Genomic DNA, 26,746 nt, shown 5'->3' with positions numbered 1-26,746 from the left:
GTGCCGAGGAAGGACAGAGGGAGAGGTTTGATATCCGTAGAGGATTGTGTCAATCAAGCAAAGGTATTGCTAGAATGTTATGTCCAAACAAGCGAGGAAGAACTGTTAAAAGCCGTCAGGGGGGATGGGGATGAGAATAGAGAAACAGCTGCCAACTTTAAAGCGAGGAGAAGAACTTAAAATATTCAAGACTGGAAAGAAAAGCTGTTATATGGACAGTTTGCAAGACAGGGTGAAGAACAAAGAAGTGAGGAAACATGGACCTGGTTAAAAGAAGGAAAGCTCAAGAGAGAAACAGAAGCTCTTATCATTGCTGCACAAGATCAAGCAATACGAACAAACTATATTAAAACGATGGTTGACAAGTCACAGAATGACCCGAAATTTAGGATCTGTAAGCAGGGTAACGAGACCATTAGCCATATTGTAAGTTCGTGCTCGAAACTGGCACAAAAAGAATACAAAAGGAGACATGATAACGTGGCTAGAGCAATCCATTGGGACCTGTCAGGAAAATGCGGGTTTGAACGGAAGGAGAGATGGTATGACCATGTTCCAGACAGTGTGCTTGAAAATGAGGATTGCAAACTTCTATGGGACTTCAGTGTGCGAACAGACCATGAAATAGGGGCTAGGAGACCGGATTTGGTGATCATTGACAAGAGAGACAAGAGCTGTCAGATTATAGATGTAGCAATTCCAGAGGATAATGGGGTGAGAGAGAAGGAAGATGAAAAAGTTGAAAAGTATCAAGATCTAGCAAGAGAAGTTCGAAAAATGTGGGGTGTGAGGACAAAGGTTATTCCAGCGGTAGTGGGAGCATTGGGATCAATACCACTGAGATTGAAGGACAATCTGAGAGCCATTGAGGTGGGCATTCCTGTTGGACTGATCCAGAGATGTGCATTGTTGGGGTCGGCAAGAATTCTTAGAAAGGTGCTGGAGATGTAGAAAGAAGAGAAAAAGCAAACAAGGGGTGTTTCTTGGCCTCCCTAGGCAACTTGTTGTTGCCCGGAGCCAATGACGAAACCAGCTTCAATATCATCAATAGCTGTGCGAATCTTTAATAATAACCATTAAAGTGCCACTGAAACGAAATTTTTGTATGTGAGATTTTTGTTTAGTAATAAAGTTTCAACCTTACTTGGAAACGCTGCAATTTTTTTTTTTTCGCATACGGTAAGCGAAAACTACTTTTTCAGCCGTTCGAAGTTGGCTGGTTAAGCCCAAAATTGGCGGCCATTTTGGCGCGGCCAAAACAGCCTAGTGACGTCACTGGTTGTATTACTCTCATGCCGCGCTGAAAATTTAGAGTGATTATGGGAGAACAGATCACTGTTCGAAGCCCCCCCAAAAAACATCTTAAGGACATCTCAGAGCTGTAAAGCAGATAATAACAGTAGCCTTAGACATGAAGAGGTCGAGAGTCGATCCTGGGGCTTTCCAGTCTATTTAATTGGATATTTGCAGGATATTTTATGTAAGCAAGCAAACGAGTGGGAGTTCTTAAATCGCAAAATGATCGGGACTTTTGGTGAAATGGCCAGCACTCAATTAAACAATATCTACACTCATAAAGTAAAAAAGACATGAAAACAAGAGAAAGCGGCTTGTGAAAATATTATCCGGACTGCTGCTGCACGAATAGGAGCAACAACGCTTCGAGTTTTCGAGTCGCTTCGCTTGGAGGAAACCGGACGCTTTGTGAGTTTCACAGCGGACGAGATTGTGCCACAGTGACCTTTAGTCTAGTTGCATCTGCGGCATCCTACAAGTTATCACGACAGCAACAATTTAAGAAACCCTCTTCTTTTATATGAGGGAGCGAATTTAAACTATAAAGGTAAACTAAGCTGCCATGACCGTACATGAATGTTTTCAGGAAACGAGAGAAAGCGTGACAATGTCAGCGGCGAAAGTCATATATGCAAATTAGCCGTTCAAATTCTGTTTAATACGTGACCTTCGAAAGGAGTGTAAACTAGTGACGTTTTAACGAATTGTTTTGAACTTAGATACTATTAAATGAAGATCATAGACATAAGTATGTGCTAAAGAACTCAAAGTAATCCATCGGCCGTGAAATATTGCAATTGGGAGATACGTGTAAAAGAGAAGCGAAATTCCCGCTTTGTTTACACTGATACGTATGCGGCGATAAAGCAAACCCTGCTGCGGATCACAATTTTTCAAAGATACATTTTGTCTACCACAAGAACTCTCACTTATTAGTATCATAAAAAGATGCCCTCTGTGTGCAAAGAAGTACTCGACTCAAAGCTTGTGGACCGTTAATAACTTCGTGATTGTGCGGATGGCTGAGCGCTTACGGCTTTTAATGCAGTAAAGTTGCCGAGGATATGTTCGAACCTTGTTAATAGACCTTAAATAAACATGAGAATCCAAATTTCAGAACCAGGCTGAAAACAGACGACGAAATATCGTGTTTAGGCTTCAGGACGTGATATAAAAGTTGCCACACTCGTCTTCGAAATCTCCAATCGAGTACTCAAGATGTTCGAAAAGTATACTGAGCTGTTCTAATCTGTAGCATATATTTTAGTGAATCTACACTCTCTGGCGCCCTCCAACGTTTATGATGTGTATTTCCTGTCAAGGCTGGACACAAATTAAAAGGTAGAAAACTAGTAGGTATTGACAATATGAAAAATAGACTTGAATAAATCAAGTGAAAACAAGAGAGAATCTATAGCGCTTCTTGCGTTAATACAACCAGTGACGTCACAACGTCCTTAAACTCGGTTCCAGAGCCCGGACACAGTTTTGCTCCAAAAAGTCGATTTCAACAGCTAAAAAAACCACTTTCCGTTAGGATTTGACAGAAATAAAGTTCACCATTACTTTAAGCACGTTTGAAACTATAGATTATGATAATAAAACAGAATACGAAAATTTCGTTTCAGTGGCACTTTAACCGTATAATGCCGATATATTACCATTTAGACTGAAAAGCTATAAACTGTTATCAGACATGAAGTAACATCAAAGTTATGGGTACAGATACAGAATTAATCACAAAAATCCGACTCACTGCAAAATGCAAGCACTCCATTTCCCTTTCCCACCTAGTTATCTAGCACTTATATCTTTCATATTGCTGTCAAGTCTGACGGCATTGAAAGTAAAAAGTTGAAAAGTTATGGTTGTTTTTAGATTTTATGCAAATTGGGTGCGGGTCGCACTTGGGAAAAGTTTTCATCTTTGCCGGCTAAAAAACCACAAAAATTTGAAACCGCAACCGGAAAGGAAAACTTTTAGACAGAAACGGAGGGTCGCACTAGTGGGAGATAATTGTCAGTACCAGATTTCAAATTTATTTGCTTGGCAATGTCATCCCAAGCTTTGCGGGCTTGACTGCTTCTGACGCGATCCAAATTCTCGGCCCACAGGTTGATAGCATTTTTTCTTCGTCATCTGACCATCTTTCATAAGATCGTTTTCCAGTATCTGCGGGTTCAGGATCAGGAGACGATTAGGAAGATGAAGACGACGACACTTGTGAAGCGCTTGCTTGCATGGACCTGGCCGGTAGAGTGTTTTCCTGCGCAATACTCGCATGTGAAGTGCTCCGTTGCGTTCCCCTTCCAGTCATATCATGGTAGACGGGAGCATACTGCGGATATTCCATGCTATAGCCGTAAAAACCTTGAAAACCTTGAAATTGTGTGGGATTATAATAATAGCCACGTCCGCTCGTGATGAAAGACCGCGAACTAGAACTGAACTTCCCGCGCATATCGTTTTTCATGTTACGTTGACAAGTGTTGACAATTACCGCTGTGATTCCCATTGTTTGGCCCGACTTTTCGAAAATCTGCCTGCCCCGCACAAACAATACGGCGTCTTTGATGTTTTGCCGATTCGCAAAGTTGTTGCCAAAGCAGAAAACCAGCGGTCGCACTAGGCAAAGGCCGGCGATAACAGATTTCCACCGCAAAGTAAACAGATTCTGGCAAAGATTTCCCAAGTGCGACCCATACCTTAGGCCCGGAGCCATGTCTTAACACAAGTTTGAGAGTTGGTTAGTTTTTGATGACTCAGTTTATGGTCTATGATATCCCATTACATAGGTAATCAGCAAGAATCGATGAACGCCCGCTAATCGCACGGAAAAACTTTAAAAAGTTAAATAATATGAAAGGTTAGGATGTGATGTGAATAAGTAATCATGTTGACGTCCGATTGCTATACAGGTGAAGTTTTGGTAATTATGCCAGGTGAATGTCAGTATTGTTTAAATTAGACAGAACTGTGAAAAATACATATATCTTATTAGATGTTTTGGTGTGTAGTGTGGCTACATATTTTTACGAGTTGCGCCGGATTTTGACGAGCCCGTGGGGTGAGCCAAATAGAAACAACGAGAAAAAATATAGAGCGATACTACACACCAAAATACCTAATAAGAGATTTATTACTTAACTGCTGATTAAAATCATGGTATGGGTAACACAAAGGTCAATAAATTTAACATAACATAAAGTGAATAAACATAAAGTAAGGTGACATAAAGTCGATAAATTTATCAATGAAAGAGGGAGAGTGTGACAGTTCTGCGTGGGCGCGCCAACCTGTACGGCAAACAGGTTTCTGCTGTACAAATAACTGTACAACATCGCTGTATAGTTGTACTGTCATTTGGACGGTATTCGCTGCAGCTGGATAATAGAATACCGTAGATGTGTGTCAGTTTGTATTTCTGCAGAAACAAGCTGTCAGCTTACATCTCATATTCCCTTCACTGTGCAAAACACTCGGTCTCAAAATTGAACAAAAAAAAAGAAAGAAAGATAGTTTCGACGTACGAGCCACGGCGAACTTGGCTGTAGACGGAAATATCAAAAGGGACCTGAACCAAACAAGCATACTAACATGCTAATGAGAGTATCTGAATTTCTTGCAGCCTTGAATATTTTTCTGTCTATCACTGCATCACTGGACAATGCTCTGATTCTTGTTGCTCTTCATAAAGAGACTTCTCTTCATCCACCGACAAAGCTTTTGTTTCGATGTCTGGCAATCACCGATCTCTGTGTTGGAATTATTTCACAACCACTTTTCACCGTTTCGTTTTTCTCTTATGCTGCAACTGGGATGAGCAGTAAAGCTTTACTTTATATAAATAAACTAAATATCACTTCAAGTCTTCTTTTATGTGGCGTATCAGTCTTGACATCCACCGCAATAAGCGTGGATAGACTTCAAGCTTTGTTTTCCGGACTCAGATACAGACACGTTGTAACATTACCACGAGTTCGTGCAGCTATCACTTGCTTTTGGATCATTGGTATAACATATGCATCGATATACCTTTGGAAAATTGAAATTGCGTTTACCGTATTCTGTGCCCTTATAATACTTTCCCTTACAACCTCCGTCTTCTCCTATGTAAAGATTTATATCAAGCTTCGACAACGTCAGCTTCGAGTACACGCAGTACCCCCTGGACAACCTGACGGAAGGCAAGTGCTTCTGAATATGGCACGATACAAGAGGACAGTTTCTAGCGCAGTATGGGTGCAGCTGACTTTAGCTATCTGCTACATTCCGTTTCTCGTAATGTTTATTCTCACAACTTATACCCGAATATCTAGAGGCAAGTTTCAAGTCGCTGTCGATATTCCTTCAACTCTTACCTACCTTAATTCGTCTCTAAACCCGATTCTTTACTGCTGGAGGATCAGAAGTGTACGACAAGCAGCCAAGGACACGATCAAACAACTGAATTTTTGTAAATCAGCCTAGAACTTGGGGTACAGTGAATCGCACTCGGTGAAGAGCGTCTTCTTCAAATTTGACTCAAACGAGTACCGGGCAGAGCCCTCCGTTCTGTTTCTATTTTTAAGCTCATTGAAACACAGGCAACGTTAGCTTTTGCTTAAAATGAAATAATTTGAAGCATTCGTTCATTCAGTGTGTCGTTTTAAATGTTCGGCAAAATAATAAATCGCATGCATCTTTTCTAGATTCTCCGTATAGGTCAAATTTGATAAAATGGCCGTTGGGGCCGGGGTGACCCATGCAGTAAGTTTATCAAAGGGGACAGGATATCAGTTAAGATTCACAAGCCAAACATACCATTAAGACCTGTTGTATCTTGTGTTAACAACTTCGCTTACGAGTTGTCAGCTCACGTAGCTGATATCCTGTCCCCTTTGACAGGCAAATCAGAATACACAGCTAGTTTTACCTGTTTTGTACAAAAAATTGAAGAACTTTTAATGGATAATTAGATGTACCTGTTCAAGGTAAGTTATTGTTTGTTTTAAAATCGCTCTGTCTTGCTGTTAATCCAAAATTAGTTACCCTGCCCTACCTTTTTTGCTCTTTGTTATTTTATTCGCGTGTTGCTGAGTGCGTTTCCTTGGCATTACGGGAGTTGCTTGCCGGGTGTCTCGACCTCAGACCTTGAAAAACTCAGACCGTCGGGTGTCTCGATAACTCAGAATCTTGACAGGAGCACTTTGCCAAATATTTCTCTTCAGTGGCTAATGACATTGGTGACACTCGCTTATTAGGTATGTCTGACGACCAACTGTATCATCATGAGAGTGTGCATACGATAAACCAAAGCTGCAGTTGTCGACCTGCCGGCGACTCCTCACAATTTAAATTCCAAGCCCTTAAGCCGAAGGAGATTGCGGTTGCGTTGTCTAACTTGGATTCTACCAAAGAGCACAGGTCACGACTTAATACCACCTAAGATCTCAAAGATAGCGAGCAGGAAGCTTTCTCATCCCTTGGCTGACTTATACAACTGCTGCATTCAATCTTGCGATTGGCCACTGCAATGGAAGAAAGGTGATTGGGTACCAGTGTTTAAGAAAGGCAATAAAAAAGACATCAAGAACTATAGGCTTGTTACAGTACTAACAGTGATAGGAAAGGTCTTTGAGCAGTTACTGAGGAAACTGCTCACATCATTTATTGACCCTATGTTAAGGAACAACTTGACCGCATATCGAAAGAATCAGAGGTGTGAAACCTCCCTACTCATCAACAAACTGAGAGCATACGGTTTCTCTAACAACTCAATAGCCATGGTGCGATAATATTTCACAAATAGGAAAAACAGGGTTAGGATCAGTCAAGAAACAACAAGGGATTGGTACGCTACCACGAGAGGATGTCCCCAGGAATCTATACCTCTCCACTGATGAAAACTATGTAAGCGGATGGCCACCAGCTGTTTTCAGTGACAAAGACAACTAACGAAGCGGAAAGAAATTTTAACTGAGGAAGGAAAAACATCTCTGAGTGGTACAACAACAACTTCTTGCAAGGAAATTTTTCAAAGTATCAGGTGATGAGTCTGGGCCTGAGGAACTGTCATAAGGATTCACACATTGCCATTAATGACACTGTAATTGATCAGAAACCAGACATAACGCTCTTAGGGGTTACCCTAGACAATCAACTATCATTCTCGAGTCTTGTAAGCAATGTTTGTAGAAAAAGCCTCCTGTCAAACTAGTGTTCTTCTGAGATTACGTAGCCTCATTCCGATATCAGCTATGACACATTGTCAAATTTGCTATACTACCTCATCTCACATACTCTCAGGCTGTCTGGTATTTTTATCGTTCTTCTAACGCCAGAAAACTAGAACGAATTCAGGAATGAGCACCACGAGCTGTTTACTGTGACATTAAATCGACGTATGAGGAACTCTTGCAAAGAGCGAAACTACCAACACTTGATACGCGACGATTGCAAGCCATTGCAATCATAATGTACAAAGTCAAAAACGGTCTGGCACCTTACATTGCGGAGTTATTTGTTGTTACCAATTCTCAGTATCACCTCAGAAATTCTGATTTCACCTTACCCAGATTTCGGACTGTTGCTCATGGCAAACATAGCCTGACTTATTTAGGCCATGTCATTTGGTTCAAACTCGACAAGTCCATTCGATCTTCTGAATCATTGCACACTTTCAAAAAGAGCATCAAATTGGTTGAGTTCACAAGCCTGCTGAAAAGTACTTGTAGAGACTGTTTTGAGCTAACACTTGATCTTACTGCATGGTCATTGTTTGTTTTATATATATTTTAAAATACTTACAAACGTACATGTATTTCATATTTTATTAATTATTAGATAAGTAATCGTAGTTAGGTGTCCCCAAGTAGTATACATTGTATGCTAGTGACTTCGACACGTTAATAAAGTTCTTATCTTATCTTATCTTATCTTATCTTATCTTATCTTATCTTATCTTATCTTATCTTATCTTATCTTATCTTATCTTATCTTATCTTAGCTTAGCTTAGTTCAGCTCAGCTCAGCTCAGCTTAGCTTAGCTTAGCTTAGCATAGCATAGCTTAGCTTAGCTTAGCTTAGCTTAACATAGCTTAGCTTAGCTCATCTCAGCTTAGCTTAGCTTAGCTTAGCTTAGCTTAGCTTAGCTTAGCTTAGCTTAGCTTAGCTTAGCTTAGCTTAGCTTAGCTTAGCTTATCTCGCAGCTTATCTTGAAAAACTCAGACCGTTGATTATATCGAAAACTCAGACCCCATAATTTTTAAAACGTACGTTGTGAAGACACACGTCCAGACTCGTCTGTCCGGCAGGCAGACAATCACTTCCATTAATTGAAAATTAACAGGCTAAGCGAGCCAGTACACTCTACGGTAACACGTGGGAAGGAAGGGGAAGCCTGTTAAATCGAAGACGCGTTTAGATCGAGTTCTCGCAGCATTCTAACAGTTCTACACCGCAGACTCGGTAATACTTCCCTTACGCTTCCCTCCTCCTCTGAATTAAACGCCAGTTAAAGGTTGATTATTATTACTATTATTGCTATTATTATTACTATTATTACTATTATTATTATTATATTTATTGTTATTATTATTATTACGAGAAACCGACATTATAAAAAATGAAGATAGCTATGAATGATGATTAGTTCGCACATAAGTCGAAATGAGAATGTTAAAATATTAACTTTATTAGAAGCTGCTGAAAGGAAGTCGAGACGAAATTAGCGTCTTCCAAGTTGGATGCGCTGTCTGTGAAATAATCAATACAATGACAAGATGGTTAAAAAGTGGTGTAGTGACTATCAATATGAGCGGGGTTTTGGAGGGAAAAACGTCAGGAACCAGCAAATATTACGCAAGAAATGCGTGTTGACTAGTTAACTCCTGAAGTGATTATTGCAGTATTTTGCTGAATCATCAAGCCGAGGAATTTGCCAATCAGTTGCAAAAGGCCCTCTCTCTGCGTAGCAAGCGTTTCTGTGGGGTTTGGGAGCAAAGAATTACAGCGCGAAAAATGGAGCGAGTAAAAGAAGGGGGAGGGGGAGGGAAAGGAAGGAAGGAAGGAAACGCTTGCAGACAAACCCCTGAATTTTGAAAACCGCCTACGAACACACTGAGATGTCTTGCTGCGATCGGCTGTCATAAATTTACCAATAAAATCTTCGGCCTTCCGTAGCGGAAGTGAACTTTGAACCAAACTAACTTGTCAAAATACTGCCTGAAACAACGAGCGCACGGTGGGAACAGAGAAATCTCGATGAATTAAATTTAGTAATTTATAATCAAGCTATATTTCTACTCAATCCGTCTAAAAGGAAGGACTGCAAGGGTGAAGTTTTAGCACAAATCTGCCAGAAAGTTAAAATGTCAGAACTGTACAAGTCGTGTCTGTAATCCTTGTGCTCGCAAGATTCGAAATCTTGGATCACTGCATTCATTCGTCCAGGAATCGATACAAGGTAAAATTAGCAAGTCAACTGCCACAAAGGCAACTCCAGTAAAGAAGCGTTTGCTGGAAACGCCAGATCCGCAAATCGGTTCGAGTGTTATCGCCTGTAGCAAAAACAAACAACGGAAAGTCTTCTCGGCAAACTTTCCAATTTGGGCAGGAGAGGCTTCAAACATCTAAGATGAAAAAAAGAAACGATAATCTTGACCAGTATCTGAATAAAGATAATCTTCCCCTAGGCGGCCTCCAATTCAAAGTTGTTCATAAAATGTCCTCGTAAGAATTCTCCGCGACGAGACGACTAAATTTTTGGTAAGGCAAATATGCGACAAAAACTGGCATGCCGCATAACAAATCATTCAGAATTGTACCCAGAGGTTCTAAATGCTGTCAATAAAAAGGCTTCTGTTGAAATGTCAGAGTACCTACGATAACATGCTGCTATGTAACAAGCCAGACGAAATCACTAGGTTTTCCCACTCAGTAGTGCGAATTTTCTGTCCCGTGATTTATTATCTTGTCCTTGGCGCATGTGGCATTCAAGAAAGTGGTCAAAATTAAAGGAACAGCCGCAAATTGTGTCGCGCTTGCCTCTGCAATAATGTGCGGGCTTCGAAAAACCAAAGCATCGGCATTGCACTACAGGATTTCTACCGTACTGTCGAAGGTGATGACTAAATCTTCGTTTAGCGAGAAAAGTCAAAGACGGTTTTGTAAACAAGCTTCGAGCGCGTCTTCTCCTTTTGTCTGGCACTGAAAGGTATTAAAATACCTTAGATCGACACATGTCAATAATATTGGACCAGCCCAGCCAATCACGAGCCCCGTTCGCTGGCGAACGGAGGTTTTCAAAATCCAGGGGTTTGTCTGCAAGCGTTTCCTTCCTTCCCCTCCCCCGCCCCCATCTTTCCTTCTTTCTTTCTTTCTTTTCTTTTCTTTTCTTTTCTTTTCTTTTCTTTTTTTTTTTTGGCTCTCGCTCCATTTTCCGCGCGGACAAGACACCGAAAATCCCGTTCCTCGGTCTTTCTTTGCTTCCAAACCCCACGGAAACGTTTGCTGCGCAGGTTATGAATGTTCTTGCAGTGACTTTGAAGTAAATTCAAGTATTAATACAAACCAAGAACACTTTTACCCTTAATTTATTGTAATATTATCCTTGAAATGATGGCCTTTATTAATACACAGTAAATCTTTAAAGCATTGAGTTCTTTGGTCGTGTATAAAATAGAAAAGAAAACAAAAGAAATCGAGAAGACAAATTCACCTGGACTATAGAGAGAATTTGGGCAGGCGTCATTCATACTAGTACTGGGAAAGGCATTGCCTTTTTTTCCTTTAATGGGGAAATTGAAAAGAGGACTGAGAGTAAAACAACTGGTGCAGAAAAACGGCTCAAAAAAGAAAAAAAAAAAAAAAAAAAAAAAAGATGTAGTCCAGAATAGTTCTTTTCCTTTTGTAAATACCTTTTTCGTGGTCTTCTGAGTGTTTGTTTTGTTTACTTTTTTGACACGACCACATCAGCGTTGCTGTCGTATTGTTATCGTGTAAAAACAAAAGGATTGCTTTATCGTACCTTAGGCCACATTTAGAGTCTGTTTACAACAATGCCCAGTTGGTGTATTAGTTCAAGAATTATCTCACTAAGGTACCGATGTCATATAAGTGATTATTGAAGTTAAGGTCGCGGACATCATAATAAAACGTTTACCTCGTCTTGCAAGTCAAGATGGCTATACGTAAGCCATGTTGTCTGCGTGACGAAGAAGAAATAGAGTAAGTTCTTCGAGCATAAAAAAAGACGCCGAGGCGGTGAACTCCATGTTTGTTAACCCTGAGCACTGAAACTTATTTGGCGTGACACGTGACTTTCTTTCGCTAATGAACATTTGTTTTTTGAAATAATTGTAGCCTTCCTTATCGATTTTAACTTTTAACTGCAATGTTCTTTTTTCATTCAATTTTGAGGACTTCGAAGAACATACTTTGGCACGTGGTTTAAATCCTTCCAGTTTCATCGTCATGGTTTCAATAATCTAGGAGTTAGAGTAGGATGGCCTCAAAACCCCCCATCCCCCTCTCCCAACGGTCTTAGAAGATCAAAAGAGGCCTGATTTCAATATGACTAAATTAATTATTTTCCCTGATATCACTGAGAACATTATTTCATTGTGATTGGCTAATATCCTTAACTTTGAATTTGCCACGCAGCTAACATTCAATAACAGGCGCGTTCGTGATTTTCTTGGTCATATAATAAAGAAGTAATCGGAAGTTTGAACAATCAAAGGTAATCTACTTGTGACGTGTGAAAGCTCTTTAAAATTGTACTCGCCTAAAAGCTTGTGCGCCCTAGTTCCAGGAGGCCCTAATTGATAAGAAATAAACGAAATGGGGTTAATTGAAATTATTAGTCCTCTTATTTGTTTTGCGAATATGGATTTTAAAAGTGGTGGACGACAACATGTTGACTTAAGATGTCAGAGACTCCAACTTTGCAAGTGCACTAATAGATTCTAAGCCGCAATGGCAGTACATAGCTAGTTTCAATTTAAAAATGATCTTTTTTTTTGGTTCTTAGAATACCAAACTACTTCCTCATTTATTTATTTATATTACAATGCACCGCGAGATTCCATTTCTGTATCCTTTGCTAAAATCACGTGGGATCGGATAATGGAACGCTTAATTCTACGCCATGGAGATTTGAAGCTGGAGAAGGAATGGGTGTTCTTAAACCTTTAAAGTTTCCTATTGCAAAGTCGAAATGGTTTACATCGTAAAAAATTAATTCTGTCATTCAAAACAACGCCAAAGACTGAAGCAAAACAATCATTAAAGCGCTTAAGTAACGGTGCCATGGTGGGGATGATTATCTCGTTAAAAGGAATCGTTTGTCGGTTGTCTTTTCAGGAGACCACGAAATGCACTTAAATTCATTGACAAACATTTGTCTCGAAGTTAATTGCGCTCGTCTTACTTGTAAAAGATGAGTAAACTTAAGCTGCTTTATGATTTCACATACGAATGTGCTTTGACAGCATCGCTCTACGAATACATCTCTAAACCTAAATGGCAAGTAGTTCTTCTGGACAATTTGTTTTTACATATTCCTTTTGAATTGATGTTAATCACCTGATTTTTTTTTCGCTCTTGTTCACTTACCTTTTTGGGGTGGTTAACTACTCCATTATTTGATTCTCCATTTTCTTTCTTTTTCTTTGCAGATGTTCAGCGTAGTTCTTACAATATTGTCCATGATAGCAATTTCCAAAGCTGAAGAGTTGGGCGTTTTCTTTCAAATCGAAGAAAAGTCGTTATTCTTAAGTGAAGCTGCCATTTGGAATGGTGAGGTCAATTCATTGTTGTCCTGTTCTCACACGTGCGCGAGACAGGCCCTTTGTAAAAGTGCAAGTTATATCACAGAAGGAGGAACGTGTTCGCTCCACAGGGAAACAAAAAAAGATGTATCCAGACAGGTTTTTGCAACGACAAGGGTCTTTCTACGTCGAAAAGGTTTGTCATTTGTCATGTGCATGTACAAGGACAGCTTAACCTACTTCCTTCTCCCCTCTCGCAAGGTTTTTTGCTAGGACTGCAAAAAAGGAGCTAGTTTGAATGATAAAACTTTCTATAGAGGATCATTTATAATTCCCAAAAACTTTGAAACAAAAGTTTCTTCTCTTCACTTGTTTCTACTGCTTTTAAACAGGTAAGTTCAAAGCCTAAATTTTCGTGTGCTCAATTCGAAAAAAAAAATGGTAATTTTCTTGCAGTAAGTTTTATTTATTTAGAAAAATAGCTTTTCTAATCGATTTTGACAGTTTTTGAGCCCTTTTGGGAGGGTTTTAGCGTTTTGTAAAGTTAAGAAAAACAAGAACGCAAAAATAACGTGGGGAAGTTTCAGGGTTAGGCTTTATTTATAAGTAGAGTTTCTTCATTGATTAATTAACATTTCGTTTCAATTCTTTTTCAGGTTATCTCAGCGGAAACTCCTATATCACAAGGTAAACAAAGTGCATTTTCTACATAAAGAAAGTTCTCCGTGAATTTTTTTTTCCTTGTCCAGGTATCACTGTGTAGTTTAGACTCACATAACGAGCGTACGTCGCTCGAACATTTTTGTTTGTTTGTTTGTTTGTTTGTTTGTTTTTTCTTTGTTTTTTTTTTGTTTTTGTTTTGTTTTGTTATGTTTTTTTTTTTCCAATCATTTTTGTTTGCTTTTTTTTTTTTCAATTATATCTTAGTAACCTGAGAAAATAACATATGTCAATGCATCCTGGATAGGTAAAAACCAGCCGGCAGCCGTTCCCTAATGCCAGACTCTACTAAGTCAACCTCCTCCTCCATCGTCGGGGGTTTATTGGATTAATCCAAGCAGTGATTCTCGAGACAACGCATTCAAGGCTTACTGCGATATGGAGACTGACGGAGGAGGCTGGACTCTAGTGTGGAGTTATACTTTCACAAATTACAATCACTTTAAAGATAAGTCAAACGCAATCACACCAAGACCAAATTGGCCAGTAAAACCTGAAGTGGACGTGCCAATCTCTGCAACTCCTCCATTGAACGAAACAGACTACAACGCCATAAACTTCTCGCTGTGGAAACAACTTGGCAGAGAGGTCCTCGTCAAGAGCAACATAAACAACTGGCTGAAGTGCGGTCCAGGAACCGGAAGTTTGGTGTACTCTAAGAGCGGAAGCGTGAACTGTCAAATTGTTAAACAGGTTACTGATACGTGCAAGTATAGGCCCGCTCCTTCCATCTTTGGTACAAGTCGCTTTGGACCCTGTTTTAATACGGAAGAGTCACTATACTATTATTATGACGGTTACACAGGGAATAACTGGCCTGTACATGATCCTTGTGGAAGAAACCAGGGAAACCATGTGAAAAACGTTGTCAATCCACACGGGAACATTTTTATTCGAAACTGATCCTAACAGCGATCATGGCACAAACCACTCACAAACTACCTCCTAGAAAGAAAGTCACTTGCAATCCACACGGGTGGCAACTCAACGTTATGAAGATTTTTAATCGTTAATATCTGAGATAAAAGAAGTAGATAGTGAACGCAAAATCTGTGGTAGAAATAATGACAAGATTGGCCAAAGACTCATACTTTGTGAGAACAATAGATCGCTTGAACCGTTTTTTTAACTCTCTATCATGAGAAAAGTTTCTTATGTTACATAATGAGTTTAAATCTCGCAAAACGTCTTTCCAGTTTTTTTTTTTTTTTTTTTTTTTTTTTTTTTCTTTTTCCAAACTATGTTGAAGTAGTAATTGAAGTAGTCAGTTTATAATGGTCTCGCTCAGGCTTTGAAGAGCAGAAGTATATATACACTTTACTTGGATACCTATCATAGAATATGAATAATTTTGGGTCAGGCAAAAAAGCTGTGCCAGCAATAAAGCAATTGATTGTCCGATTACAGTTTTTAATCGGAGCAATGTGAGTTATGCCATCTAGGAACTACAAGTTTGGTTGATTGGCACCATAGGAGTATCAGCTGCCAGATCCTTAAATCTGAGATCACTGAAACTTGAGGTGCGATGTCGACGGCACTCTCCAGGTTCACGTTCTCCCAAGAAAGGATTGATAGCGCTTATTACTATTTTAAAGGTTTCGCAGATAACCAATGCCCTGGTGCATGATCCTTGCGGAAACACCCAGGGACGTCAGGCAAACAATTTGACTAGGCTTTTATTTAAATGTGTGCATTCTACTGTAGTCCAATAAGGACTATTGAAAGACTTTCTGCAGTTGAGAAGTTAAAGGTTCAAGAGCGGAACAAAGCACAAAAAGTATTGCTCCTATGAAATATATAATGGGGAGAATACCTAATTAGTTTTGAAAATGGAAACGTGCACGAGAATCGCGGGAAAAGTATATACTTTCAATTAGTACAAGAACAAGATCTAATTTCATTCACAATTGTGGTAGGCCGAATTGGATATCCCTGGAAGAATAAAGTTTGCAAAGAATATCACCGACCAAGGTTATTATTCGTTTAAGTGACTTTTAATAATTGTTTGAATAATTTTTGGTGGTATCTTCCTCACCAGGATGTTTTGGAAGAATAAAAAAGCTTCAGTATGGTTGTTTTAGGTTGGCGACTGTTTGGGTAAGAAGACCAAATTATTTCAACGTCATGACGACGTCATGTTCCCAAAGGTTTTTTAATATGCGATATAGAATCTAAGTTTCATCACCATTGCTTGAATATTCTTTACGCTTAGATATGGAGGAACAATCCTCCCCCTCCCCCCGCATCCCTGCCCCCTCCCCGCGCCGTTCATAAGGAAGCCTGGTCTGAATTTCTAGGTCTTCAAACAAACCGCCGTAAGGTAACGAAACGACCAAGGTAGAAGTCAAGTTGCCACAGGCAACCAAATGACTAGTCTATTATTTGCTCAAGATATTTCCGAACAAAATGATTTTCTAAATAAACGTGAAGCAATGTATTACTCTAGTTAAACTCAGAGAACCCAATTAAAGAAAATGGGAAGAATTTACAGGCGCTGCTTAAATTAAAGTTTTAAAAATGTTTCCCATATGTGCATGGGCTTATATTTTTGAAGCATATAATGCTTAGCTCACTATTTCTTTCTGGACTGCCGCTAACAATATGACTTACGAAATAGGCTCCACACTAATATATAATCGCAACTCTCAAAATGCCTACACACCATCATCATCTCTTGTGGAGCTTTATTTATTGTTCCTTTTCAAAAATTGCTAGGAGAAGGCAAATAACTCCTAATTTTCTTGACTAGAACCCGTCGTAAAATCATTTCCAGACTGAATTGTCCGTTAAGTAATTCCAGACTGTATGCAAACGGAATCAATATATTAATGGTAATTCAGCTTAATTTAGTTTTATAATAAAGTGGTGAAGGAAAGCATCCTGAGGTTCTGCTTATATATTTGGATGTTCCGGACGAGCTATGGCTTTTAAAAATAATTCTTAAATTATTCCATTAAAAAAAGGGAAAAAAAGACACCGATACTTAAAAGTCAATCCACTGTAATATATATTTTACGGAAAAATAAACAAGGTTGTAAAGGTGACATTTTGAATCCCAAACGGCGGGTGTTTCATGGAATCTTTATACGATATTTGTGAGTTCTTCCGACCTTTATTTGCTCTTGATTATTAATTTAATGTTGCATGATCACTCTAAAAGCGCTGATTAAAGATATTAACACAAGGAATGTCTAAATTACTCTGTCATACATGTAAAACGCGCCCATTGAGAGCTTTTCCGCGACACAGCACGCTTATAAGCAGAAGAGTCTGTAAACAAGAATGACGAACTTTACTGTGAACAAAACATTCAGGACAATCAAGCTGAGCGAATCAAGCTATTACTGGTTACCGACAGACATGGCCACATTTCTTTCAGCCTTGAACCTTTTTTCCCTCCATCACTGCATCACTTGGCAATGCTCTGATCCTAGTTTGTTGCTCTCCATAAAGAGACTTGTCTTCATCCACCAACAAAACCTTTTTTTTGTGCTGTCTGGCGATCGCTGATCTTTGTGTCGGAGTTATTACACCATCACTCTACGCCGTTTTCCTTTCATCTTCTGTAACAACTGAAATGAGTTGAAAAGTAATTTACTACATAACTACAATAGGCAGCCCTTCAAGCTTTGTTTTGTGTCAAGTATCGATCTTCACATCACATCACATCTAACCTCATTCCTAACCTCAAGCCCTCTTATTTGGACTGAGATACAGAGATGTTGTAACATTACCCCGAGTCCTTGGAGTTTTCATTTGCTTTTGGTTGATTGGTATATCATGTGTATCGATATACCGGCCTTTAAAGTATCGCTCTGGCCTTAGCTGTAGCCTTTGACCTCATAATGATTTTCTCTAAAAACTTCTGTCTTACCCTTTGCAAAGATCTATCGGAAGCTTCGACAACAACTTCAAGTGCCCTCTGTCCCACGAGGACAACCTAACGGAGGAGAAGTGCCTCTGAATATAGAATCATTCAAAGAGTAACTTTTTTTAACGTATTGTGGGCACAGTGAGCATCAGTTACCAGCTATATCGCGTTTATCGTTTTGTGGCTTCTCGTAACTCTCCGTGACCACATATCTGAAAGCGCATGCAATATAGCTTTCTACGTCACGTTAACTCTTATCTACCTAAATTCTTTCCTAAACCCGACTATTTACCGTTGTAGATTGTATCTTTTGTCGTATTGTCCATATAAGATTGCCCTTAGGGACAAAACAGTCTGTATTTTTTAATAGGTTGATCTTGGTGAAGTGCTTTTCTGGGTATTGAAATCGGTTTTCATCATTTGGAGTTTAAATTAAGGACACCCACCTGAAAAGATTGATATTAGGTTATGAACTGTAGCACAAGCTAAGTTGGTTCAATTTACTGTGGCGTGCATTCCCTTTAGTCTCAGACTTAGAAAAAGGAAAAAAAAAAAACAGAACACTGCTTTTTGAAACTAAATTCAATAACATATCTTAAGGACTAAAAGGTTGGAAAGCAAATATTTTGAAGTCCAAAGGCAGGTGTTAATGATCTTTTTTCCCGTTCTTCCGATCTTCATTTGCCCGTGACAGTTAACTTTCACTCTTTAACAAAAGAAATATTCACCAAAAATTGGGACTATAATAGTCTACAATTCTTATAAGTCCCAGAATGATCCTAATTGAACTCAAATATATTTTACAGTAATAAAAAATATCTATATTTTTATTATTTTTTTTTTTTTAACAAAAAAGGCACTGTTTAACTTTTACAAGAATGGTAATTAATTTGTAAGATTGCTGTTTACCCTAAGGAAAATAATTTAACCATCAGTAGTAAAATGCCTAAGTACTATTCAACAGGCGTAAAAAGCCACCACCTCATTAGGACCCTCCTGTAACTAAAGTAACATCAAAGATATGGTTACAGATCTGGAATCATAAAAGTCCAACTAACCAGAACATAAAAGCTCTCCATTTTCTATTTCTTCACTATTATCTTTCACAATGCCAAGTATGAAGGTATTTAATTAAACCGCTGAAAACGTATGGTTGTTTTCGAATTTTATGTAAATAAGGCTTTGAACCATGCCTTGCAGAACCTTGAGAGTTGTATATTATTTTTTTATAACTCAGTTAATGGATTACAACTCCCCGTCTCGTGGAGGACCGGGAAGACTCCATCAACGTCCGCTTATCGCACTAAACAAACTTTAAATGATATGGAAGTTTACGACGTGTTGAAAATAACTAATCACATCGACTTTTCATTGCCATTCAGGCGATGTTTTGATAATTATGGCAGGTAAATGTCAGTATTGTATAAATAAGACACCCAAAATTGGGTATCTTGTTATTGTCCCTAAGGGCAGTCTTAACATTGGGTGTCTTATTTACCTTACCTTACCTTCCCTGAATGTTAAAATACAAAGTCGTATATCAGTGTCAGTTTTTATTTCTGCAAATACAGGCTGCTGGCCTCCATCTCATATTTAATTTTCCTATCGGACTCCCTCCGCCATGCAAAACATCCTCTCCCGGCTGAACAAAAAGTTGCTTTCGACGTACGAGGCCCCACGAACTTTACAACAGACGCTAACCTTACAAGGGACATAAACCAAACAAGGAAACATGCGAATGAGTGTATTTAAATTTCTTCCAGCCTTGAACATATTCTTGTCAATCGTTGCATCAGTGGGCAATGCTCTGATCCTTGTGTCTCTTCATAAAGAGACTTCCCTTCATCCACCGACAAAACTTCTGTTTCGATGCTTGGCAATAACTGATCTTTGCGTTGGAGTAATTATTCAACCACTTGGGGCCGTTCTCCGTTTGTTTACTACCGGAACGTACTGGAAAAATACTTCTAACTTACACCGGCTACATCGAGCTTTAAGTTTTACTTTATGTGACGTGGCGGTCTTCACATCCAGCACCATAAGCCTGCACAGCTTTCTAGCCCTGTTGTGTGGACTGAGATACAGACATGTTGCAACGTTACCACGAGTTCGTGCATTTATCATTTGTTTTTGGTTAATTGGTTTATCATGTGGATCGATGTTCTTTTAGAAAAGCAAAATTGCATTAACTGTAGCCTTCGTTGTTATAATTATTTCTGTATCAACCTCTGTCTTTTCCTACACAAAGATTTCTCGCGAGGTCCGGCAACATCAACTTCGAGCGCACACAGTCTTGCAAGGACAATCTAACGAAAGACAAGTGCCTCTGAATATTGCACGTTATAAGAAGTTAGTTTCCAGCGTATTATGGTTGCAGTTGGCATTAGTTATCTGCTATATCCCGTTTATCGTTGTGGTTATGCTGATGACATATGGCCGAATGCCTGGAAAGAAATTTGAAATAATTTTCGACGTTACAGCAACTCTTACTTACTTAAAATCGTCTCTGAACCCGATTTTGTACTGTTGGAGGATCAGAGCTGTGCGACAAGCAGCCAAGGACACGATCAAGAGGTTTACCCGCTGGAAATCAGTCTAGATCTTGTGGTGAGCATGGAATACATTAAGTGAAGAGCGGCGACCCGCTTCAAACGCTTAAAGCCGTCGTCCAGAAGTAATTCAGGACTTATCGAAAAGTGGCAAATTTTATATTTTAATGTTTTTTTTTTTTTTTTTAATTTACCTGGTGATTCAAAGGGGATGTAAATTATAATCTTCCTTAAGAAATGTTGCTCTTCGTCATTTGAAAAAAAAAAAAAAAAAGTAGCGATTAATTTCACTCTTTAAATTAATTGTAATAACAGGGGTTACTCATGATTACTCAACGCACAGTAACTACTCTCTGTTATACTAAATTGCCGTCGATGTTACACCTTGTTTCAATCAGTAAAACATCGTGTTGCTATGCAAGGACTAAAGTAAACTTCAACTTAGCGCTTCAGTTATTGTACGTTATGATAAAATACGGACATACAAGCTAACTCATACCCCCACCGTAGTACAAAGGGGAGGATTGAATCCCTTCCCCCCTCTTCGTTTTTTGTTCTGTTAAGGCAGAGCGAAATAAATTTACATCAGTTAGATGGCCCTGAGCTTGCTCTAGAAGATGATACCATTTTTGTCGGTACTGACGTTCTAGTATGACGTCAAATGAATTAATTAGGTTTTTTATAAACAAAACAAAAAGAACAAATGAAAATAGATATAACTATTTCACATGTAGGTCTTTAACTGGAATTGTAAATTTGTAAAAATTGTAAGGACGATCATTTAATATGAGGAAGATAAGAATGATAAACTTCCTCTTCGACTTAGACCACGGAAGTGGAGGTGACAACCTGTGTAAACATTATACGGCTTCCTTTAATGGCCTGTCTTGTTTTGTTTATTTTATTCCATTTATTCATTTTATATTTTTCCGTAGGTGATATTTCCGTATGAAGGGAAATGTAACGTATTATTAAAGTATTAGGCAAAACTGACATGAAACAAATATGAGCTCGACAGACGATGTTTTGTACTTTGACAATTTTTGTTAGGACCTTTACGAAAACTCCTAATAGGAAAATGAGATATATTTTCGCGTTTGCCTTTTTCTTCTGCTTTTTTTTCTTTCTCTCTCTTTTTTTTTTTTTTTTTTTTTTTTTTTTTCAGTGAAGAGAAGTACGTATTGATATCTAGTAAGTGACAAAGAGAGAATTTATAGTTTTGTTTCTTTTTCCCTTGCATTCTTGCGTCAAACTGCACGCAGTAACTGAGAATATCGGATTTCTAAACTTACCTTTCCCTTGAAATACCTTGCAATTACTTTCGAGGTCAGTCCGCTCTGTAAATGAGCAGGATTGACTAAGATGATGTAAATATAGTAGGGCATAAACATGTTTCGGTTGTGTTCCGTGCCACAATACGGTGGTCTGTTTTTAGAGTTGTAGATAAAATTCATATATTAGGGATGTACTTCAGTGTTAATATCAGCTCTCCGATTCAGATTGGAAAACTCACGTCATACTTCATTATTTCGGATATAACAAGAAAAAAAAAAATGATCCAATGCAATAACTGATGTAAATTATTCTTGTGTTCTGTTCCTTATCAATCACTATGTTATCGCGGGGCAAAAAGCAATAGGTAATACTAGATTAAAAAAGTTTGGGATGTTAAATACAAGACACGATTTCATTTATCATTTTCGCTCTTGCCGTGTAATATTTTGTACTTGTTACACTCGATCCTTGAAATGTGCGGTATGACATCTATTCACAGCCTGATGAATTATAATTAACATTTAGACGGAATTTGAATATTCCAGTGTTTGGTTCGAAAAAGCAAATATTTTATTCTTCAGTAAAGATAATCACGTACTCTTTTGTTGCTGCCAAATTGGATTATTTTCCTTTCCGCTTCAATTACTTCTTATAGTTGATAATACTAGTGGTAATGAAATCCTTGGAAGTTGTATATCGTGGGGGAGAGGGGGAGAAAAAAAAAAAATTAAATGCCGCCATGTGTTAATCAGTAATACAATCTTTCTCGGATGGACCAGCATATACCATTATACTCAAAGTGTTTTTCTTTTACATTTTACTAAATATCTAAAGGGTGTACCATTGCCTCCGCAGATAATAATCTTTAAGCAGTAACCACAAACATTAAAAGAAACAAGAACCGGGCTGCAGAGCGGGTCTAATCCTCTCTCTGGGCTACTAATCCTTAGCCACTGAGAGGTCATTATCCTCGCCCTCCTTTCCAGGAGATGTTTTGATAATTATGCTAGGTGAACGTCAGTATTGTTTGAATAAGACAGCACTGTAAAAATGCAAAGCCGTAGATTAGAGTCACCTTTTAGTTCTGCAAATACCAGCTGCTAGACTCCATCTCATATTTCCTCTCGGATTCCATCCGCCAAGCAAAACATTCTCTCCTCGCTCAACAAAAAGTTGGTTTAGACGTACGCGACCCTACGGACTTTACAACAGACGCTAACCTTACAAGGGACAAACCAAACAAGCATAATAACAGGCTAATGAGTGTATTTGATTTTCTTGCAGCCTTGAACATATTTCTGTCCATCTTTGCATCAGTAGGCAATGCTCTGATCCTTGTGTCTCTTCATAAAGAGACTTCCCTTCATCCACCGACAAAACTTCTGTTTCGATGCTTGGCAGTAACTGATCTTTGCGTTGGAGTTATTATTCAACCACTTGGGGCCGTTCTCCGTTTGTTTACTACCGGGACGTACTGGAAAAACACTTCCAACTTACACCGGCTACATCAAGCTATAAGTTTTACTTTGTATGGCGTATCGGTCTTCACATCCAGCGCCATAAGCCTGGACAGACTTCAAGCCCTGTTGTCTGGACTGAGATACAGACATGTTGCAACGTTACCACGAGTTCGTGCATTTATCATTTGTTTTTGGTTAATTGGTTTATCATGTGGATCGATGTTCTTTTGGAAAAGCAGAATTGCATTTACTGTAGCCTTCGTTCTTATAATAATTTCTGTATCAACTTCTGTCTTTTCGTACACGAAGATTTATCGCAAGCTCCGGCAACATCAACTTCAAGTGCGCACAGTCCCACAAGGGCAGCCTAACGGAAGGCAAGTGCCTCTGAATATAGCACGTTATAAGAAGTCAGTTTCCAGCGTATTATGGTTGCAGTTGGCATTAGTTATCTGCTATATCCCGTTTATCGTTGTGGTAATGCTCAGAACATATGGCCGAATGCCTGGAAAGAAATTTGAAATAATTTTGGACGTTACAGCAACTCTTACTTACTTAAAATCGTCTCTTAACCCGATTTTATACTGTTGGAGGATCAGAGCTGTGCGACAAGCAGCCAAGGACACCATCAAAAAGTTAATCTGCTGTAAATCAGTTTAGATCTTATGGTGAACGTGGAAAACATTAAGTGAAGAGCGGCGGCTAAAAAAAAAAAAGAAAAAGAAAAAGAAAAAAAAAACGCACAGTAACTGATCTCTGTTATTCCAAAATGCCGTTGATATAACATCTTGTTTCAATCAGTAAAAATCGTGTTTATATGCAAGAACTAAAGTAAACTTCAACTTAGCGCTTTATTTATTGTATTTTATGATGAAATATCAGCCGGGCTCAGTGCTACAGATCTGGTTTGGTTTATTGAACATACAGGGAAATAGCTTAAAGCGACTTTAACTCAAGTTGGCAACTTTGGTTAATAATAATAATGATGATGATGATGACGATGACGATGACGATGACGATGACGATGACAATAACAGTAACAATAACAATAACAATAACAATAACAATAACAATAACAATAACAATAACAATAACAATAACAACAATAACAACAATAACAATAACAATAACAATAACAATAACAATAACAATAACAATAACAATAACAATAACAATAACAATAACAATAACAATAACAATAACAACAATAATAATAATAATAATAATAAATGTTCAATAAACGTACATCTCATATTTTTGTCATAAGGATAGTCACATCTTTACTTGAGGGTACATCTCTCCAAGTGATATTGTCTACAGTGGCCCATTAGCCAAATTCCAAAAAAAGAAAACAAAAATATTCTTGCTGTGTACACCAATTCATCATCTTTATGGTTGTTTTCTGTCCAATCCATAGTTTTTAATTTGGATCTCACGTTGTAAAGAGGATCCAAAGCTTTTACTCTTGATTTAAAATAATCTACTCTAGGTCCCAAATTATTTTGTAACCACGAATCCAAAGTACAGTAACAGTGGAAACGTCAAGAACTAAAACGCTGGCTGTATTAGACGAAACATTTACCGACCAACTGAGGCTAGCGCAACGGACAGAAACCCGCCACCTGTTACTACAGTGACTATACCTTACACTTAGCCTAATTTATCAGAGAATTTTGGAGAAGGCCAGGGTGGGTAAGCTTATATACCAGTCGTGAAAAAAAGAACTGTGTTTATACCGGATTTAGGTGTAAGAGATATTTAAAATGTTTTTCTTCTAAATAAGAGGTGGAAGTTATTTCTAAACAACACGTGTAGGACATTTTTCCACCTATTCATTACATTTCCATTTGAAGTGTTTCTGTTTTTGTTTTTTTTGTTTTGTTTTTTGTGTTTTTGTTTTTTGTGTTTTTTGTTTTGTTTTTTGTTTTTGTTTTTTGCCATCTGCCTCGGGTCAGCATTTACATCATCTCTTGGAAAACTGCTGCCAGGAATACTTAGGAATCTTCCCTCGAGTTCAAAAACCACGTATGTAAATTTGATTAATTTAATCGACGATATAGATACCTTGTTCTTATTTAACAAAATTGCCAAGAGGAATATACTGTAACAGAAATGCAAATAGTCACGTACTTTCTCTTTGCGTTGACGAACTCAATTATATCTGATTAATTGACAGACCATCGTAGAAGAAAATATGAACAATATACATCTCAGGCGAACTTTTCTTAACAAATTCATAACTAGTTGTAAGAGAATGGAAATAAATGACCACTTAGTGTTTATTTGCTTTGGAGAACCTCATCAGCATAACCCGCTTAAAGGTAGATAAGTCTTGTTACCAAATGGAGCGCCAAATGGAGGCTATTGTTTATATAGTTTTTAAGAGTATTCGTTATTATGATTATATACATCAAAAGGAAGAACGGTCAAAAAACTGAAATAGTGAATATTGATGTGTTTACACATTTTGTCACCTTGAGTAAACACCCGAATATTTGTAAAAAGCATTGAGAAAATTATCAATTTAAAAACTAAGGCCCGGGTCAAACGCCGTACTTCACATGAGCTGAACCCAATTCAACCAATTAGGCTCATGTGAAGTACGCAGGCTAGACCCAATTAAGTTCGACTGATTTTATTTGGAGCGGCTGAGGCGTTCTTCACGCCTGGCCAGCCGTGAATAACGCCTGAAGACCGCCTTTGGGTCAAACGGTGATCTTCACATGAGTCGAACCAAACGCATAATCAAAGGTCTAAAGGCGCCATTTTGACTTTACCTTGAAAAACCACCGAACAAGAGACCGCTTTTGTTATTTATTTGGTGTAGCAGATCGGTTCGACTGAATTAAGTTCGACGTTTGACTCAAACAAGCGTTCTTTTAATTATTTGAGTCGACCCAAACTGTCATTGGGTTCGGCTCATGTGAAGTACGGCGTTTGACCCCGGGCCTAAATGTGTCAGCTGTCACAAAGCATACACGAGTAGTTCTGTTACTACATTTCCATGATCGCCATGCTTCTAGTTGTTTAGTCGCTGTGCCGGCATTCATTCTCTCGCTGAGCGCTACTCTCCAAGGTATTTGTTGTTGTATTCAAAATTATTTCTGCCACTGGTCGTCCAACTTCGAGCTGTTTTGCTGGATTTCAAGTTATTTCTCTCGCTGGTCGCTTCGCTTCGAGCTATTTTTTCACTGTACCGCTATTAAACACTATTCCTGTCGCTGATCACTTCGTTCCAAGCTGTTGTTTCGTTGAGTTATTTTCTAGACTGATCGTTACACTTAATGTTAGAGTTGTTTTATCTGCACTCCGAATAATCTTCTTGTGCATTGTTGGTAACTACTTTGTTGTGGTAAAGTACTTAAATTGATTTCCTTCGCCAATGGCTATTCTTGGAGTTGTTTTGGTTTCTGGATTCAACATATTTTAGCTACCCTCCGAATTGTATTGCAGCTCGGCCAGAATTACTCCTGTTGCTGGGTTAAAAAAAAAAAAAAAAAAAGAAAAGAAACAGTTTTCCCGTGGGAGCCAAAATAGTTTTCTTCGGTGGGCTAAGATTTCTTTCGTCGCTACGTTAAGAGATATTAGGATCGCTACATATTGAAACAGCATTATATGTTATGTTACAATATCAAACGATATGATAGTTCTGTACGAGTTGTTATGCAAATGAAAGCGAATAAATTATTTCGAGCTTGTTGTCATCGCTGTTTTCTTTGATTCAAATTCTCAGGTGCCAAACGTTTGTACTTCTTCCACCCAGCGTTTTTATTCCAAAGAGTCAAAAAGAGGTTGTGGAATCTATAATTTTTCTTTAGGCGC

General features: G+C 38.5%; 1 protein-coding gene and 1 pseudogene across 2 annotated transcripts; both read left to right on the top strand.

Moving 5' to 3' along the window:
- The first annotated feature begins 354 nt into the window (after nucleotides 1-354).
- Nucleotides 355-5,766, top strand: LOC145502056 (melanocyte-stimulating hormone receptor-like). Its single transcript, XM_081481352.1, has 2 exons — nucleotides 355-676; nucleotides 4,925-5,766. The coding sequence occupies exons 1-2, from the start codon at nucleotides 355-357 to the stop codon at nucleotides 5,764-5,766; spliced, it is 1,164 nt and encodes a 387-aa protein (XP_081337478.1).
- A 7,428-nt stretch (nucleotides 5,767-13,194) lies between these two features.
- LOC145502055 (uncharacterized) lies at nucleotides 13,195-14,890 on the top strand (annotated as a pseudogene). The gene is made up of 4 exons (XR_014051289.1): nucleotides 13,195-13,245; nucleotides 13,706-13,736; nucleotides 14,017-14,758; nucleotides 14,798-14,890. The product of XR_014051289.1 is annotated as an uncharacterized LOC145502055 (transcript).
- Nucleotides 14,891-26,746: the final 11,856 nt, after the last annotated feature.

The sequence above is a fragment of the Orbicella franksi genome, chromosome 11 (genome assembly GCF_964199315.1).
Source record: "Orbicella franksi chromosome 11, jaOrbFran1.1, whole genome shotgun sequence".
Taxonomy (NCBI): Eukaryota; Metazoa; Cnidaria; class Anthozoa; order Scleractinia; family Merulinidae; genus Orbicella; species Orbicella franksi.
Note: the sequence above shows the minus strand (reverse complement) of the source record. Positions and strands in the feature narration are given on the sequence as shown.